The sequence below is a fragment of the Gymnodraco acuticeps genome, unplaced genomic scaffold, assembly GCF_902827175.1.
Source record: "Gymnodraco acuticeps unplaced genomic scaffold, fGymAcu1.1, whole genome shotgun sequence".
NCBI classification, from domain to species: Eukaryota; Metazoa; Chordata; class Actinopteri; order Perciformes; family Bathydraconidae; genus Gymnodraco; species Gymnodraco acuticeps.
Window position 1 is genome coordinate 2,857,109 of NW_022992351.1, and position 14,650 is coordinate 2,871,758.

Genomic DNA, 14,650 nt, shown 5'->3' on the forward strand with positions numbered 1-14,650 from the left:
ACAGGAGGAGACTTTTTAACACGTTTTTTAAATAAAAAAACTATTGGATTAAGAAATGTTTGTCCTATATATTAATCATGATATAAATAAAGTGAAGTCATTTTTTCATCATTTAGAAAAAAACACACTTGCTGGAAGATGTAATCCTGCAGATATGATTAAAACCAAATAAAAAATGCCCATGCCCATTTTACAGAAACAACAGTGCATATTAGTGTTAACACATGTTTCAGACCTTGACTCCCCAGAAAGCGGTTTGTTGGATCTACTGTGTCCGAATGTGTGTGTTTGCGTGTGTCCTGGCATGTGACGATGGAGGAGGAGGAGAGGGGGGGAGTGAAGCAAAGCAAAGCTAGGAACAACAACGAGAGAGTCGGGGAGGGATTATCAGTTCACTATGCTTATCTGCATGTGATATGCTAGTAAGCAAAAGTGTCCAAAGTGTTTTTCTGCTCAGCGGTTTGTCAGCCACATGAAGGCCTGAGTCAATCTAAGTTTGAGTTAGCAGACTGACGTTAGCTCCTGCTGCTAGCCTGGACTTCATATCACTTGTCAACAGCCGATCGATCCTGGACGGGACTGCTTTCGCTCACATTTTATTTTCGGCCTGTTAGGTAACTCCACGTAGCGTGAAAGTCTTCTCAACCAGCAGCACTATTGGGAGAGGTAAGTAAGCTAACTTGGCAAGCATGCTAACGTTATTTAAAGCCACTCACGGGAATGTGGGTCAGCCACGCTAACAGCTAGTAGTAGTCAGCATTCAAGGTTAGCAGCTAACTAGCTAAGTGAGCTAGCCGTGCCGACTCTCTTCGACGGCCGACTGACAACCTAAAGCTGTTATATATATATATACTTATTCTAAATAAAAACGCTTGACGGCAACCGTGTTGATAACTTTGCCGTCTTTCATTCTTTTAATGTGTGTATCCAGTTACAGTCCTGTCATTAACAGGGCTGTTGCCAGATATTTCCCAGAACTAGTGTGACAGGTTGTCTGTGGGACGACGAGTCTTAACAGTCCCGGTCTGAGGTGTCCGGACCTGTTGCATACACCTTAACACAGTTCGGACTCTGTCCTGCTATGGGACATATTGTAATAATAATATTAAGTCGGAAAACATTAATACAACTGTTGTAATAAATAGAGGCTGTGTGTTTGTCAGGGCACATCTACTAACTACATGGACGGATTAATCCACTAGGGGGCCGCGGGGCAAATATTTAACCCCCAAGCCCTGTCCCTTACTGCCGCCCTCCACCAGCGATCAACACTGCTCAGTGTGTACATAGTGCATCCACCGGTCCCCTTAAGCACCCACCAAGTACACTGTGTGCACCCTGCCTTATCTACCCGATCTAAGGCAAACAATAATACAGATGTCTCCCAAAGTTGACTTTTTAAGATAGTAAAGAACACACTGTTTTTAAGCATAGCCTACATTATTCCCTATATCTAGCTGTTAGGACTCGAGAGTTGTAGGCCCTTTATGCTCATTAATTTGGGGCTCTTATTTGATTATTGGCCTGCATTTTTATTTAATGTAAAATTGTAACCTCTTTGAAATTAATTAAGAGTTGGGTGTTAGCAGTCGCTTTCACATATGCTGCATTCAAATGCTCCTCCGGAGGTCTCGTTTCCAGTGTTGGGAATGTGTTCAAATGGGATGTATTGTATGTCCTTATTTAGAGCATATTTACAAGAGGTTTATATAATGTTTACATTGCTTACATCTCATTGCTGACCCAGAGATAATGCTGCACTTATACATTCACTAATGGCGCGTTTCCACTGCAGCGGGGTAGCCCCGTTTAAGCGTCCCTAAGCGTCCTCGCTCTGGCCTCGGGCTGCCTCGCTGGCCGGCCCAGGCCGTGAGGCATTTCCATTACAGTTTAGGACCTGGGGTAGCAACGCAGTGTAGGCGGAGCGATCGGCTTTGTTTTTGTTCACATTTCTCGTTGTTCCGTCGAGCTCCCGCTGGATTTGATCATCCCCAATGAGATGTAGGAACGTCGTCACCTCCTCGGTCGACCACGGTGTGCTTTTCTTAGAAGTAGCCATTTTTGTAGCTCCTCCGTTTACAAAATGCTGTGTATAAAAATGCAGCAAGCTTGCTTCTAGATATATATGCGACGCTAGGGATGAACTCGCGCGCAATCTTGTGACGATTCTCTCTGACCAATCAGCAGTCGAGAGTGTTGACGTCACTAGTTCAGCCCTGGCTCTGGTCTGAGGGAACCACGATTTTATGAGGCCGGAAAAAGAGGGAAAAAGTACCCGCTGGCCGGTACTAGGCTATATGGAAACGCCACCAAAAACCGGCCTGGCCGCTTGAGGACGGTTAAGGACGCTTAAACGGGGCTACCCGCTGCAGTGGAAACGCGCCATAAGACCACTAAAACATTGCCTCTTTACCTAGACTTGTTGTCAACATTAATGCTAATAAATAACTTTTCGTGAACGCCAACTAATAGTTACTAACCACATAATACAAATTATTTGTCTCCAAAAAACAGATCATTTGACAACAATTTAGTTTCTTTAGGAGCAGTGTAAGAAAAAAGGAAGCCCTGAGCCCAGAATATTGTACCTTGCCCACAAAGGTCGCTGACCCAGATTGTTATGTAGCAAACCACATGTGAGCAAAAACTTGATGTGCAATATTTAATTAATACCGACTGAAAGAACAATACTTTTAATGACATCACCTTTGACTAAGAGTAACTGGGATGGACCTTCTGACATTTGAGACCAAACAATTAATCTAGAAAATATTCAGCAGATCAATCAATAATGAAAGTACTTAGTTGCAGCCCGAGTTGCAAGTTTGTTTTCAAACTAAATTGTTGGCTGTTAATGGTCTGAGGTCACTGCTTGTCTGTTCCACTTGGCTGGTGGATAATCCAGGCATGCCTACACAGCGTGTGTATATCATGTCATAAGCCTATTACTATCAAGGATATTCCCTTGCTGCTCAAACACAACCAGTAGTATGGATTGACTCGGAAAGCGATGCCTAAATAAACACACTGTGGAAGATCAGTGGGACCATTTATTTCAGTTACACTAAAAGTAAATAGCCACACTTTGTAAATTCATTTTAACCAGTGTGATTTGATGAAAAAGGGACATAATGGGAACATTTGGCCATGTAACATGTTACAACAAGCTTAACGCTCCCATTTGGTGAGAGAGTATTCACTGAAGTAGGACAGTTAACCACTCCCATGCTGGATCTATATATGATGTGTCGACTAACAGTGATGGCGTGATTGTTCTTGCTCTGAATGTAATCCTCATTTTAAGCATACATTGTTGATTTTAATGTTGCCTATTTATTCTATTTTTCAATAGTGGAACTATGATGGCAACGTGACAGGAGGGGACCCGCTGAGTCAGCTTAAACAGTAACCATGGAAGGTAGAGAGCAGCACGAGAGGGTGAATGGCCATCGCAAGTCCAAATCCCTGCAGGACACGGCCGATGGCAGGTGGTCACCTATGGAGGGAGAGTCTGGAGGTTCAGACAGCTGTGGGGGGAAAAGTGTCTCGGAGCCGATAGACATGCAAGAGTTAAAGGCCAGGGAAAGGGAAGATGAGGAGGACAAGAAGGAGAGGGATGTAGTTTCTCCTTCTAAAGGCCTGAAAGGGGACCAGAAGAAAAAAGATTGTCCGGATCAGGAGAACAAACGCAGCAAGCAAAACAGCAGTGCCGCATCCAACTACACAGGTAAGACTTTTCAAAATCCCATGACCTGCCCTCTGTAAAATAAATGGAACTTGACATAAGGAGAGGACAAAGCCTTAATATTCATGCATTTCTCTCCATGCAGACCTGTCCCATACCTCGTCGCCCTCGCTGTCAGAACAGCTACGTCTCGGCCAAGAAGACAGCACAGGGTCTGGGATCAGCGTGGAGTGTAAGGTCTGCGGGGACAAGGCCTCCGGCTTTCATTATGGTGTGCATGCCTGTGAGGGTTGCAAGGTAATATTGCAGAATAGATAAGTGACAATACAAAGTTCAATAACAGCAGTTTTGTCTTGTCCAATATGATTTGCTGAACCGGTTGCTTTGTTTCAAACTCAGGGTTTTTTCCGGAGAACTGTGCGGATGAAACTGGAATATGATCGCTGTGAGCGTTCCTGCAGGATTCAGAAAAAGAATCGTAACAAGTGCCAATATTGTCGCTTCCAGAAGTGCCTGTCTTTGGGAATGTCCCATGATGGTGAGAGGAAAACAAAAATTAGCTAATTATTCTATAAACAAGGACATGTTAATATAAAGTGTTATAGCAAAAAGAAATGTACAAATCAAAGACTTGGAAATGTAATCTGCTCATTTATTCAAATGTATTCTTATTGAATCTTTTCACGTTTTATTTTGTCTGTTTCGGGGGTGTAGAAAGTTGTTTTCAAGCTCAGTGCATGTGAACCTATAACCAATTTGCATTGATAAACGCTTATACAACAAAACACGTCTGTGTCAAAACACACCATTGAATATTTTATACTCTAGTTTCTCTGGGAGCATTTTGTTAACTAAGAATCTGTTCAAGAAACTAAAAAGCATTTGTGTGTGTGTTCAGCGATCCGATATGGACGCATGCCTGAAGCGGAGAGGAAGAAGCTGGTGGCAGGCATGCTTGCAGATGAAGTGAGCCTCAGCAAACCAGGCGGATCAGACCTGAAGACTTTGGCCAAACAAGTCAACGCAGCCTACCAGAAGAACCTCGTCATGACCAAGAAGAGGGCCCGCAGCATCCTGTCGGGGAAAACCAGCAGCAATTCAGTACGTTATAGTCTTAGAACAGCTCAGTTCTGGTTTTACAGATGTATAAATCTATGTAGATATAAAGTAAAGGTAAAACATTATTATCAATGGGTCACAGGAAATAATTATTGCATTTATTTATAACTGCTGGTGACTTAAAATACTATACTAATCTACGCACACTATATCGTTAAAAAAAGTAAGAACACATTTAAACTTTGGATTTGAACACATAAATAGAACACTGCTTATGTAATTTCTTAATGGCACGCCGGGGTAAAAGTATTAACACTTAAAGAACTACACCTCTGTCACATGACTTCAATGTCACCATCACTATATCCACTATATCACTTTAGCGCTTTGAGCACCAGGAACAGCGCTATATAAATGTAATGTATTATTATTATTATCATCACTGTGTTGATGAGTTTCCTGGTTCGCCGTGATGACGTTTATTGACAACCACTTAGCAACTTGTAAGCAACCACCTTTTTTTAAGACAGAAGCTCACAAATGGGGTCATGTCGCTGAACAAAAGTGAAAGTCCCTTGACAAGTGTTAACTAAAAATCCTATTGATTAACTTTGAGACAAGGTAACAGGAAATGCAAAAACTCCTTACTGGGTTTTAGGACTCATTCCTGCAGCACTCTTACTCGTGTCCATGTCATGGTATATGTAGCTCCAAGTATTTGAAATGTACAGATGACGTTTATGTTTTTGTTTTGTAATTTGATTTTTTTTGTCCTCTGTGTAGCCGTTTGTGATCTACGACATGGACACGCTCTGGCAGGCTGAGAGTGGTTTGGTATGGAGCCAGTTGATTGCAGGTGCCCCCCTGACCAAGGAGATTGGGGTCCATGTGTTCTACCGCTGCCAGTGCACCACGGTGGAGACGGTGCGAGAGCTCACAGAGTTTGCCAAGAGCATTCCAGGGTTTACGGACCTCTACCTAAATGACCAGGTGAGTCGCTGCCTGCTCTGTGTGCGCTATAGGAAAATGATTTGTAGGGCGGTGCGTAACAGTTTCTATTGTTGAAATGTATATTCTTAATCAACTAAGTGCTGCACAGCTTCTTTTTTTTGCATGAGTATTAATATTTATACAAAAAATAATTCAAAAATAAGATGACACTGATATTATTGGTATTGAACTACTTTATTCGAGTGGTGGCTGCGTAGGTTTGTTTCTGACTTGTGTGATCCAAACGTTTACAATAAATCAAGTGTGTAGTTTAGTCTAAAGGTAAGATATTTAAGATAACAACATATTCTGCTTCCATCCATAAGAATTTTGCCTTTTTCAATACAACATTTTTATTGTCATAGTGGTCAAAACTGCTGAGATATATTTATAGAAGAAAGCAGATTAAATACTCAAAGGATAATCATTGCCAAATTGAGTATTTTTGTTGAGAATTGTTGCCATTAATATACAATTGTCTGTGTGCAGGTTACTTTGCTGAAGTACGGTGTGCACGAGGCTATTTTTGCCATGTTGCCCTCTCTCATGAACAAAGATGGACTGTTGGTGGCAAATGGAAAAGGCTTTGTGACCAGGGAGTTTCTGCGCAGCTTGAGGAAGCCCTTCAGTGAGATCATGGAGCCCAAGTTTGAGTTTGCCGTTAAGTTTAATGCTCTGGAGCTGGATGACAGCGACCTGGCCCTGTTTGTTGCTGCCATCATTCTTTGTGGAGGTGAGACTAAAGCCCGTTTGAAGTATCAAGAATGTTTTGTATATGTATATTGTTGCAGTCTTCATAAGAAACCATTTTCCTCAAAAGAAATGGCCCTAGAGAGTTTAAAAAGATCTTCAATTGTATTTCTAGAACTCTGAAATGTTTGCCAGTCATAAGCGATTGCAGGCTGTTGAGAGACACCTATGAACCAATGCAGGATGAACACACTTTGCTTGAGTGCTGTAAAGTGTCTGAGTCCAATTTGATCAAAGAGATATCCCCATAATCAGATCTATGCAGTGTTAAACTTTATTTGAACTTTCGGTTTAACACAATGTAATCAGTTTGAATCCATTCCATCCATTCCAATGTTTAATCCATCAATCCATTTGATGCCGCTTGGAATGGGTTCTGGCTGCATTATCTCTACTATTATATCATTGAAAGATTATGCTAAAAACCGGGCTGGATATTTTCATAACATTGTGGAAACTGTTCATCCCAGTTTCTAGTACCCAAGTTACATTTGTTTAAATATATTATTTTGTCAGTCCAAAAAATACATTCAGTTTAATATAAATGAAACATTTAAAAAAAGCAGGAAATCTAAAGTTGAAGTTGAACACGTATTGATTGGCTTTATGATTTCAAGTCAAAGTCAACTTTATTGTCAATCTTTCAGTTTGTGTGTACAGACGGAGAGATCGAAATACCATTTCCAACAATCCCGAATACAAAAACAAACATATATATAAATATGTATGCAAATGTGTGTGTATATATATATATATATATACACACATATACACGCACACAACAGAGTTCCCGTTAGAATATTTTTTTCACCGGTCAACATGTCCGTTAAAGTTTAAATCAGCCAGACAAAATTTGAAAAGTGCCGATCAAAGGTCTTCTTTGTTATTTATTGAGCTTTAAAACAAATTGATATGACTCGATATTAAACAAACTAATTATAGTAGATTAACTATTCAAACGTGTACTGTAACTTACAATAACACTGGAATAATAAACGGAGTCCTCTCCTGACAGCCTGTCAGTATCATGCAGCTCGCGGATCCAGTAATGAGTGACCCGACAGTAAAACTAAACATAGAGCTGCGTGTCGACTCGTCAGCAGCAGCTGATCTCTCTCTCCCGTCAGATTAGACTTCACTCGCGTTTATGTCCATATCGATCAGATCCAGCTAGTTCTAGCTAATGATAGGACTACCTTCTTATTAAAAGACACCTAAACAATAAGTGTCGCTATGCAACTGGGTGAGGCCGCAAAGTATAGCGCAGCATTATGCATTTGTTTACATGCCCACCGGAACCCCGAGGCATTACCAACAGATCAACGCACAATCAACCCATACAGGACATCTCTTTCTCCACATTACGTGTTAGACATTAGAATTGACTATTCTTGTCTGTCACATAAGTGGCGCAACTGAAGCGGTATTGCGCTAAAGGGAAATTATTTTGACCGGACACTTTGACCGAAGAGATTTAGATTTGCCGGTCTTCAGCATATTTTACCGGTCATAGTCCGGTAATTACCGGCTAACGGGTACTCTGATACACAATCAAAAGACACATTTATACATATGCACACATTAAGACATAAGTAAAAGCACAATAATCAATATCAGTGACAATTGTAACTCATAACAAAGAGTCCCTTGTTGTTCTCCCAGATCGTCCCGGGCTAATCAACGTGAAGCAGGTGGAGCAGAGTCAAGACAACATCCTCCAGGCCCTGGACCTCCACCTACAAGCCAACCACTCTGACTCAGCCTACCTCTTCCCCAAGCTGCTGCAGAAGATGGCCGACCTCCGTCAACTAGTTACTGAAAACGTTCAGCTTGTCCAAAAGATCAAAAAGACTGAGTCTGAGACCTCGCTGCACCCCCTACTACAGGAGATCTACAAAGACATGTATTAGTGTTCTCCAGCACAGACTCATTTTAGCAATACTGTTACAGACTGAATATACTTTCATGATTCAACACTGCATTCAGTACAAGCACTGTTCCACGTACCGGCATGGATTGAAACGTGCAGAAGAGGCAACGTCGCATAGTAGGGCTAACACAATCAGCAATGTCTTCTAAATGTCAGCATTATCCTCAGCACAGTGTGTGCGTATGTATGTGTGTGTGTGTGTGTGTGTGAGATGAGCATCTGGAATCATTTGCTGCAAGTCCTAGTTTCCCACAACGGTCACTTAACAGAGAGAAAGATTTGTTTTCTCACCGAGGCTGCTCCTGTTACATTCTAATAGCAAAGCTGACCCCAGAGCAGCGTCTGGAGAGAGCTCCTCCTCGCTCACCTCGGCTCTGTGTTTGTCTGTGAAGGGAAAGCATTTAATGTTCTTAACACCAATGGCAGAGTTGAAATAGAAAACAGTTTGAACTGTGCAAGAGTTTCTTATGATGCCAATGTCTTTGGAAATGATTGTTCTCAGACTTTTGGTAAAGCTGAAGATGCACAATTCGGTTTTTGTTTACATAATCATCATCCTCATCAATGACCGCAATTTTGCCATTTGGTTAATAGAACACAAACTGGGCTGGCTCCAGCAGTGTATAGAGCTCTCTCAAAGCAGCTTTCTGTGCAATACCGTTTTTCAATAAATGTGGAGATCCAAGTTATATAGGTTTTGTCTTAAAGCCATCTACCCAAGTGGTAACTTATGGACTATGCTGCACAGATTTAGTCTCTAAACTGACACTATAAATACATTACCCACTTAAGTACAAGGGACCGCATGTTTTTCTTTCTTTTGACATGCAAATGATCGTGAATTTGCCATTTTAATTTGTTTTTCTTAGTCCATTCTTTGTAATTATGTTACTAATTATTTGTAATTGTTGATCATATTTGTAGGGGCAAAACATGAATTATGATCATGTTTTATGTGTGTGTGTTATTTCATATTACATGACTGTTTATTTAGTTTAGATTGTACCAAATATATCGTCGAGCATACCAACAACAATTCCTTGATGAGGAATTAGGATTTCCCGCCTCAGCAGGATGGACCTAAAGCCAGCATAAAAATGTATCACAATGTCATTATTGGGAAAATGAATGATGAATTAGAAATCAACATCCAGCTCTTGTATCATAAGTCACTTCTGTACTACACAAGATATAAGCACAGTCCTGGATTAATTTTCTTTTTGTGTACAATCGGAAAGTTCTTGTTGGGAGGGCTACAAAGTGTGAAAGCCTTATGATACTGTTGACAGGATTCACAAGTTTCCTACCGTTTTTCTTCCCCTCATTCTTTAGGACACTTTTTCACTGTACTTACTCTGAATGGACTTAAGTATCTCAGCACTGGTGCACAAAGTCACCTTCAGAAATCTTCCCCCTGTGCTCTTAATCTGTCTTGATCCCTATCTACCTCTAATGTATGATCTGTGACTTCATCCCACTGTCTCATCTGATCTCTGACATTTTGTTTGCCTTAATTCTTGCTATTGGTACCTGTTTGAAATCTGAAATTGCTAATGTGCAGTGTGCCAATTTAGCAAAGGGTGTGGATGGATAAAATAAGAAAGTACACCAAAAAGTTTATGTAAGCTACCTCTATGCCTGTTTTGAGTGATGGATTGACATATTTGCTCACAAAAACATGTTAAGACTTGAATACGTTTCACCCTCATAGTCACATGTAACATATCTGCAGAACTAGTTTAGTTACATTTCACTTATAAATTGTATTAGAAATATTAACACTGATTTTCTCAATTTTTTATCATCAGACCGACAAAGTGTATTTACCCGGGTACCATACTTTAGTTCAGACTTTATTTGAATATTTCGTTGTAGGCCACCCTATACTTCTACTCTACTACATCTAATGGTAAATATAGTACTTATCAATCTACTAAATGTATTTGATACTTTACATAATATTACCCAGTATTATTAACAGTTTTGTTGACGAACTTCAGTATTAAAATGCTCCTAGGTGTATTTGTTAGCAATATAAACTGAATAATGCTATATAACTGTCCACAGGAATCCATTCTCAATAAGGAGTACTTTAACCATTGATACTTTAAGGACATCTGAGTACTTATTCTACCTCTGAGTAATTGTCTAATACACATGCATGCAGTTTATCAACTTCATTTACTTGTTTAAGTACTCCCTTGTATAACAATTTAACATTGGGAATAAAAGGAAGTTGGAATACGTAACAAACGTGCTTACGTCAGCGTCATCTTTCCATTGGTTGGTTGCTAAGCTGATTGGTGGAGGGAACCACCTGTCAACTATTTAGATAGTGAGGAAGACGCTGTTTGGCGGCATGCTCAAAACATACGGAGGATGGACGCAGCTCGTGGTGAAAGTATCTGTAGGTAAGCGGCAGGTGTATTAAGCAATTACCTGTAAAGGTAGTCTATCTGATGGTGAGAAAAGTTACTAACGAGACTGTTGATGCTGTCTTTAAACGCTGTTGTGCTGCATTCGAAAGCGGACGTTATGGCGGATAAGTAACGATTTGAGGATTCAAAAAATTCGCTTTGGGAAAAAAACTAACAAAGTTGGTGTTTGAGTGCGTTTTGCAAGAAGAGCCATGTTAATACATGTGATGGGTGTGTGTAAATTAAGGATCAGTTTAGCTAGGCTTTGAAATCGGCTCAAATATTGGCCGAAACTGTTAAATGCCTTCAAATTCAACGAGACTCTACCGTTAAATATTTTGAACATTGTCTGAATCATTAGTTTGTAGTTAGTTAAATTACGACTTTTTAAAGCTGCTGCCCTAGATTTCCCGAATACACGTCAACAAAAAGTAAGGGGCAACGTGTTTGCAGTTATCCCACCCCTTAGTTGTCATGGTTTGTGTATAGAGGTCTACCATGCAGGGCCTCTTATGACCACTCCAGTGTTGACTTCCATGTATTTATCCTCAAATGTTCGGGTTACTTCTTTCTGTCCTCAACTCAAAGTTAACCCAAGCTGCTCCAACACACCGTGCTCATATGAAATGATGTTCCATTCGTCTAGGTTACATGCACCTTTTTTATAAAATCCTAAAATAGCCTTTCAGCTTCTCCTAAAGTTGTGTTATTATAAATCAGAGACCATTTAGTGGAAGAAACATGCAACATTTGTTCTGATATTGAATTCTGGTAGGGACACAACCTATTGACAACACCGGATTTTATTTTTATTTTGAATTCAGATATTTTCATTTGCAAAGAGACGTACACATACACGTCAGTTGCGGGCACATATTTGACTCGACTGTTATGGGACTTGAAAACAGAAGTCTTAACCTGCACTAAAATAAAGATACAATTTAGGTGTTATGACTTCAGACTTTGAATACCCAAATTATTCTGCTTATACACTGAATTAACCTAGCCTCAGCTATATAAAAAGATGCTGCTTTTGATGCTACATGCATGCTCGAAATTCACTCTACCTTTATTTTTATTACAGGCGTTTCTTGAATGGCACATGTAGATTTGGTTCCAGGTGTATATATCGACATGACTGTATACCGCCAGTTCAAATATGTAGGTACTTTCAGAAAGGTATATGCTGGTATGGTGAACGCTGTAGGTAAGCTTTCATAATTTTCCCCCAACTCTATTTTATGTAACTAAATGAAAAGGAGGATGTCATGCACACGGATTACTGTAGCTCATCCAATATTTTCCATCGCTAGGTACGTCCATGTCCTTCACCCCGAAGTTGATGCGGCTGTTGCACCTAGAAGAGGTTCCATGCCTACCGTTTCCTCCTCCAGGGGGTCTTACGCTCCACCTGACAGAAGAGGGTCAGAGCCAGCTCTTTTGCATGCTACGGTGACGTCCAGTAGGCGATCACAGTTGCTGGTTCATAGGTCATATCCTCCACAGAACAACGAGCGTGTGGCAGCAGATATTGCTGAGGAACAATCACAAGGTAATGGCTGTTTTCATGGGTGACTGACTTGGTCAGCGTTTCTCCATACTTTTATTGTTTTATTTGTTTTTACAGATGCTCGCACTCCTCTCTCTGCATCTTGGGAATCGGTCCAGAGTTCAGAAGATGCTCAAGCATGTAACGAAAGAAATGAGCAGGTTTGCTTGAGTATTTACTTGAGTATGATCTTTCCAAGGTGCATCCTGGCGACCGAAGAAGTTAAACCCAGAAGGCTTAAACTTGCTATTCTTTTTGCATTCAGGAGATTTCTTCTAATGAAGCAGCAGTCAATGCTGCTGCTGCTGCTGCAGCAGCCTCTAATTCCCTGAGGATTATTGAGGCAATAGAAGCCTCCCTCCAGAGCAAAAGCGTGACCTGTGGCATCTGCATGGACAAGGTGTATGAAAAGCCTGATCCAAGAACCCATGTTTTTGGAATCTTGCCAAACTGTGATCACCCCTTCTGTTTGCAATGCATTATGACCTGGAGGAAAACAAAAGACCTCGGGCCAGATGTGGTTAAGTAGGTGTTGGTAATATTTGGAATAGTTTATTGCATCTCATTACATGTGAAGGATTTCACTTGATAACCGTGTTCAATGATTATTCCCCAGGAGCTGCCCACAGTGCCGAGTGAGGTCTGCCTTCTATGTGCCTCACAGACACTGGGTTGAAGGACGAGCAAAGGAAGGCGTCATTGCTGCCTTCAAAGAGAAATTCAGGTATGCAATGAGATTCAGTCTTAACACCCCTATCAAGTGCTTACTAACTAGAAGTGACTTTTTAAATGTCCCAACTAATAAATAATTGGGACCACTATCCATAATGGTAATGAAGAAGATCATCCTTGAGGTGTAAAGCAATTTGATTAATCCCAACATGTTTTATTGCTGGGATTTTGTATCTATTGTTAAGCCAGAACTCTGTCCATTATGAACTCTGAACGTTCACAATGTTTTATACAAAATAGGAATGCAATTATTTAACTTCTTATATTTCATATTTGCATTTTTCATGCAGTCTACTATTGAAAGTTTATTGCAAAATTGCTTGAAATGTTGCCCCCCCCTCCCATGTGTATTGTCCTATAATTGTAGTAAAAAAAGATGCAGTTACTACTCCCGATATGGATGCTGCCCCTTCAAAACGGAGTGCCTTTATTGGCACGACAAACATGCCCATCACGGATCGTTTCCGGTAAATATATTCACAGTTTCATGCTCTCAAATTGTAAGCACCATATGTCTATTTTCCCCCTTAACATTTCCCCTCTTGCTCAACAGTATTATACAGAAGAAGAAGACGACGACTACGACAGCGTAGATCTGCTTAACCTTTTCATAGCCATGACTCTTCTCGGTGATGATGAGGAAGACGATGAGGACGACTTTGGCTTTCCTTTCTACCTATCTGAGGAGTATGGTTTCTGAGCTGTTTCTCATTTGTCAGTGCCTGAAACCACTGACTGGGTCATAATTCAAAAACTGTCCCAAGAAGAACCCAGGGCTGTGTTTTGACTCTTCTGTCCGTATGGAAACCCCCTCTTGAGTAGCTCTGAACAAGATCTGTGATGTCAACCATGCTCCATGGATGGCCCAGTTTGTTGGGGTTTTTGATTAGTCAGGCTACAGCAAGGCATTTTACTGACTAGCACCCCTTCAACCAGAGAGGAACTTGCCTTTAAAATCACCTGCTGAAGTCCCTGTTTGCAAATGAGGACATGTACACTTGTCTCTCTACGCCACATGGTTGTTGCCACTGCTCTAGATGTAATCATCCCTTATCAGACGCATCTTAATCTGTCTAATTACGCTGTGGTGAATCTGTGGCCTTCTAGTTTGGATTTATTTCACTCCTGTGGCCAAAGTGCTTTAAACATGTAGCATAATTGTTTAATTTATGCTTAACCTCTGAACATTGGGAGTATTCTATCCTGACTTCTCTTCTAGAATTGTGCATTTTTTTGGTATTTTAAAGTGTTGTGTGGATTGTAGTTTTAATTCTCTATAGATAACAGTGTTATACCCCTTCTTGCTAATGTCCACTGCTGATGCCTGAAGAGATTTTCACAAGAACCCTTTTCCTAGTTTTGGCAAGAATATAAAGATTTTATTACTTTTTTTAACAAGTTGTACTTGTACACAAAAAATAAACATTGCTTCACACTTTGTCTCAATGAAATTGTGTTGTGCTCTTCCATTTACATTCCCGCAGTTATACATTTGTCGAATCAACCCATTTGTGCTAGCAATTGAACTTTTAAATTTC

General features: G+C 40.5%; 2 protein-coding genes across 2 annotated transcripts; both read left to right on the forward strand.

Annotated features, from left to right (window-relative positions):
• The first annotated feature begins 324 nt into the window (after nucleotides 1-324).
• Nucleotides 325-10,193, forward strand: ppardb (peroxisome proliferator-activated receptor delta b). Its single transcript, XM_034208892.1, has 8 exons — nucleotides 325-666; nucleotides 3,353-3,727; nucleotides 3,831-3,982; nucleotides 4,085-4,223; nucleotides 4,584-4,786; nucleotides 5,528-5,734; nucleotides 6,224-6,467; nucleotides 8,147-10,193. The coding sequence occupies exons 2-8, from the start codon at nucleotides 3,412-3,414 to the stop codon at nucleotides 8,392-8,394; spliced, it is 1,509 nt and encodes a 502-aa protein (XP_034064783.1). The 5' UTR covers nucleotides 325-666; nucleotides 3,353-3,411; the 3' UTR covers nucleotides 8,395-10,193.
• A 490-nt stretch (nucleotides 10,194-10,683) lies between these two features.
• Nucleotides 10,684-14,563, forward strand: mkrn4 (makorin, ring finger protein, 4). Its single transcript, XM_034208893.1, has 8 exons — nucleotides 10,684-10,825; nucleotides 11,916-12,038; nucleotides 12,145-12,383; nucleotides 12,459-12,541; nucleotides 12,646-12,905; nucleotides 12,997-13,104; nucleotides 13,480-13,579; nucleotides 13,666-14,563. Exons 1-8 carry the CDS (start codon nucleotides 10,794-10,796, stop codon nucleotides 13,810-13,812), a joined length of 1,092 nt encoding a protein of 363 aa, XP_034064784.1. The 5' UTR covers nucleotides 10,684-10,793; the 3' UTR covers nucleotides 13,813-14,563.
• The last annotated feature ends 87 nt before the right edge of the window (nucleotides 14,564-14,650 follow it).

Excerpts from the sequence above, each read along its gene's own strand:
- ppardb (XM_034208892.1), top strand. The coding sequence starts at position 3,412 with ATGGAAGGTAGAGAGCAGCACGAGAGGGTGAATGGCCATCGCAAGTCC. Across the intron at positions 4,224-4,583 it reads TTTGGGAATGTCCCATGATG|CGATCCGATATGGACGCATG; the intron begins GTGAGAGGAAAA and ends GTGTGTGTTCAG. Across the intron at positions 6,468-8,146 it reads TGCCATCATTCTTTGTGGAG|ATCGTCCCGGGCTAATCAAC; the intron begins GTGAGACTAAAG and ends TTGTTCTCCCAG.
- mkrn4 (XM_034208893.1), top strand. The coding sequence starts at position 10,794 with ATGGACGCAGCTCGTGGTGAAAGTATCTGTAG. Across the intron at positions 10,826-11,915 it reads CGTGGTGAAAGTATCTGTAG|GCGTTTCTTGAATGGCACAT; the intron begins GTAAGCGGCAGG and ends TTTTTATTACAG. Across the intron at positions 12,384-12,458 it reads TGCTGAGGAACAATCACAAG|ATGCTCGCACTCCTCTCTCT; the intron begins GTAATGGCTGTT and ends TTGTTTTTACAG.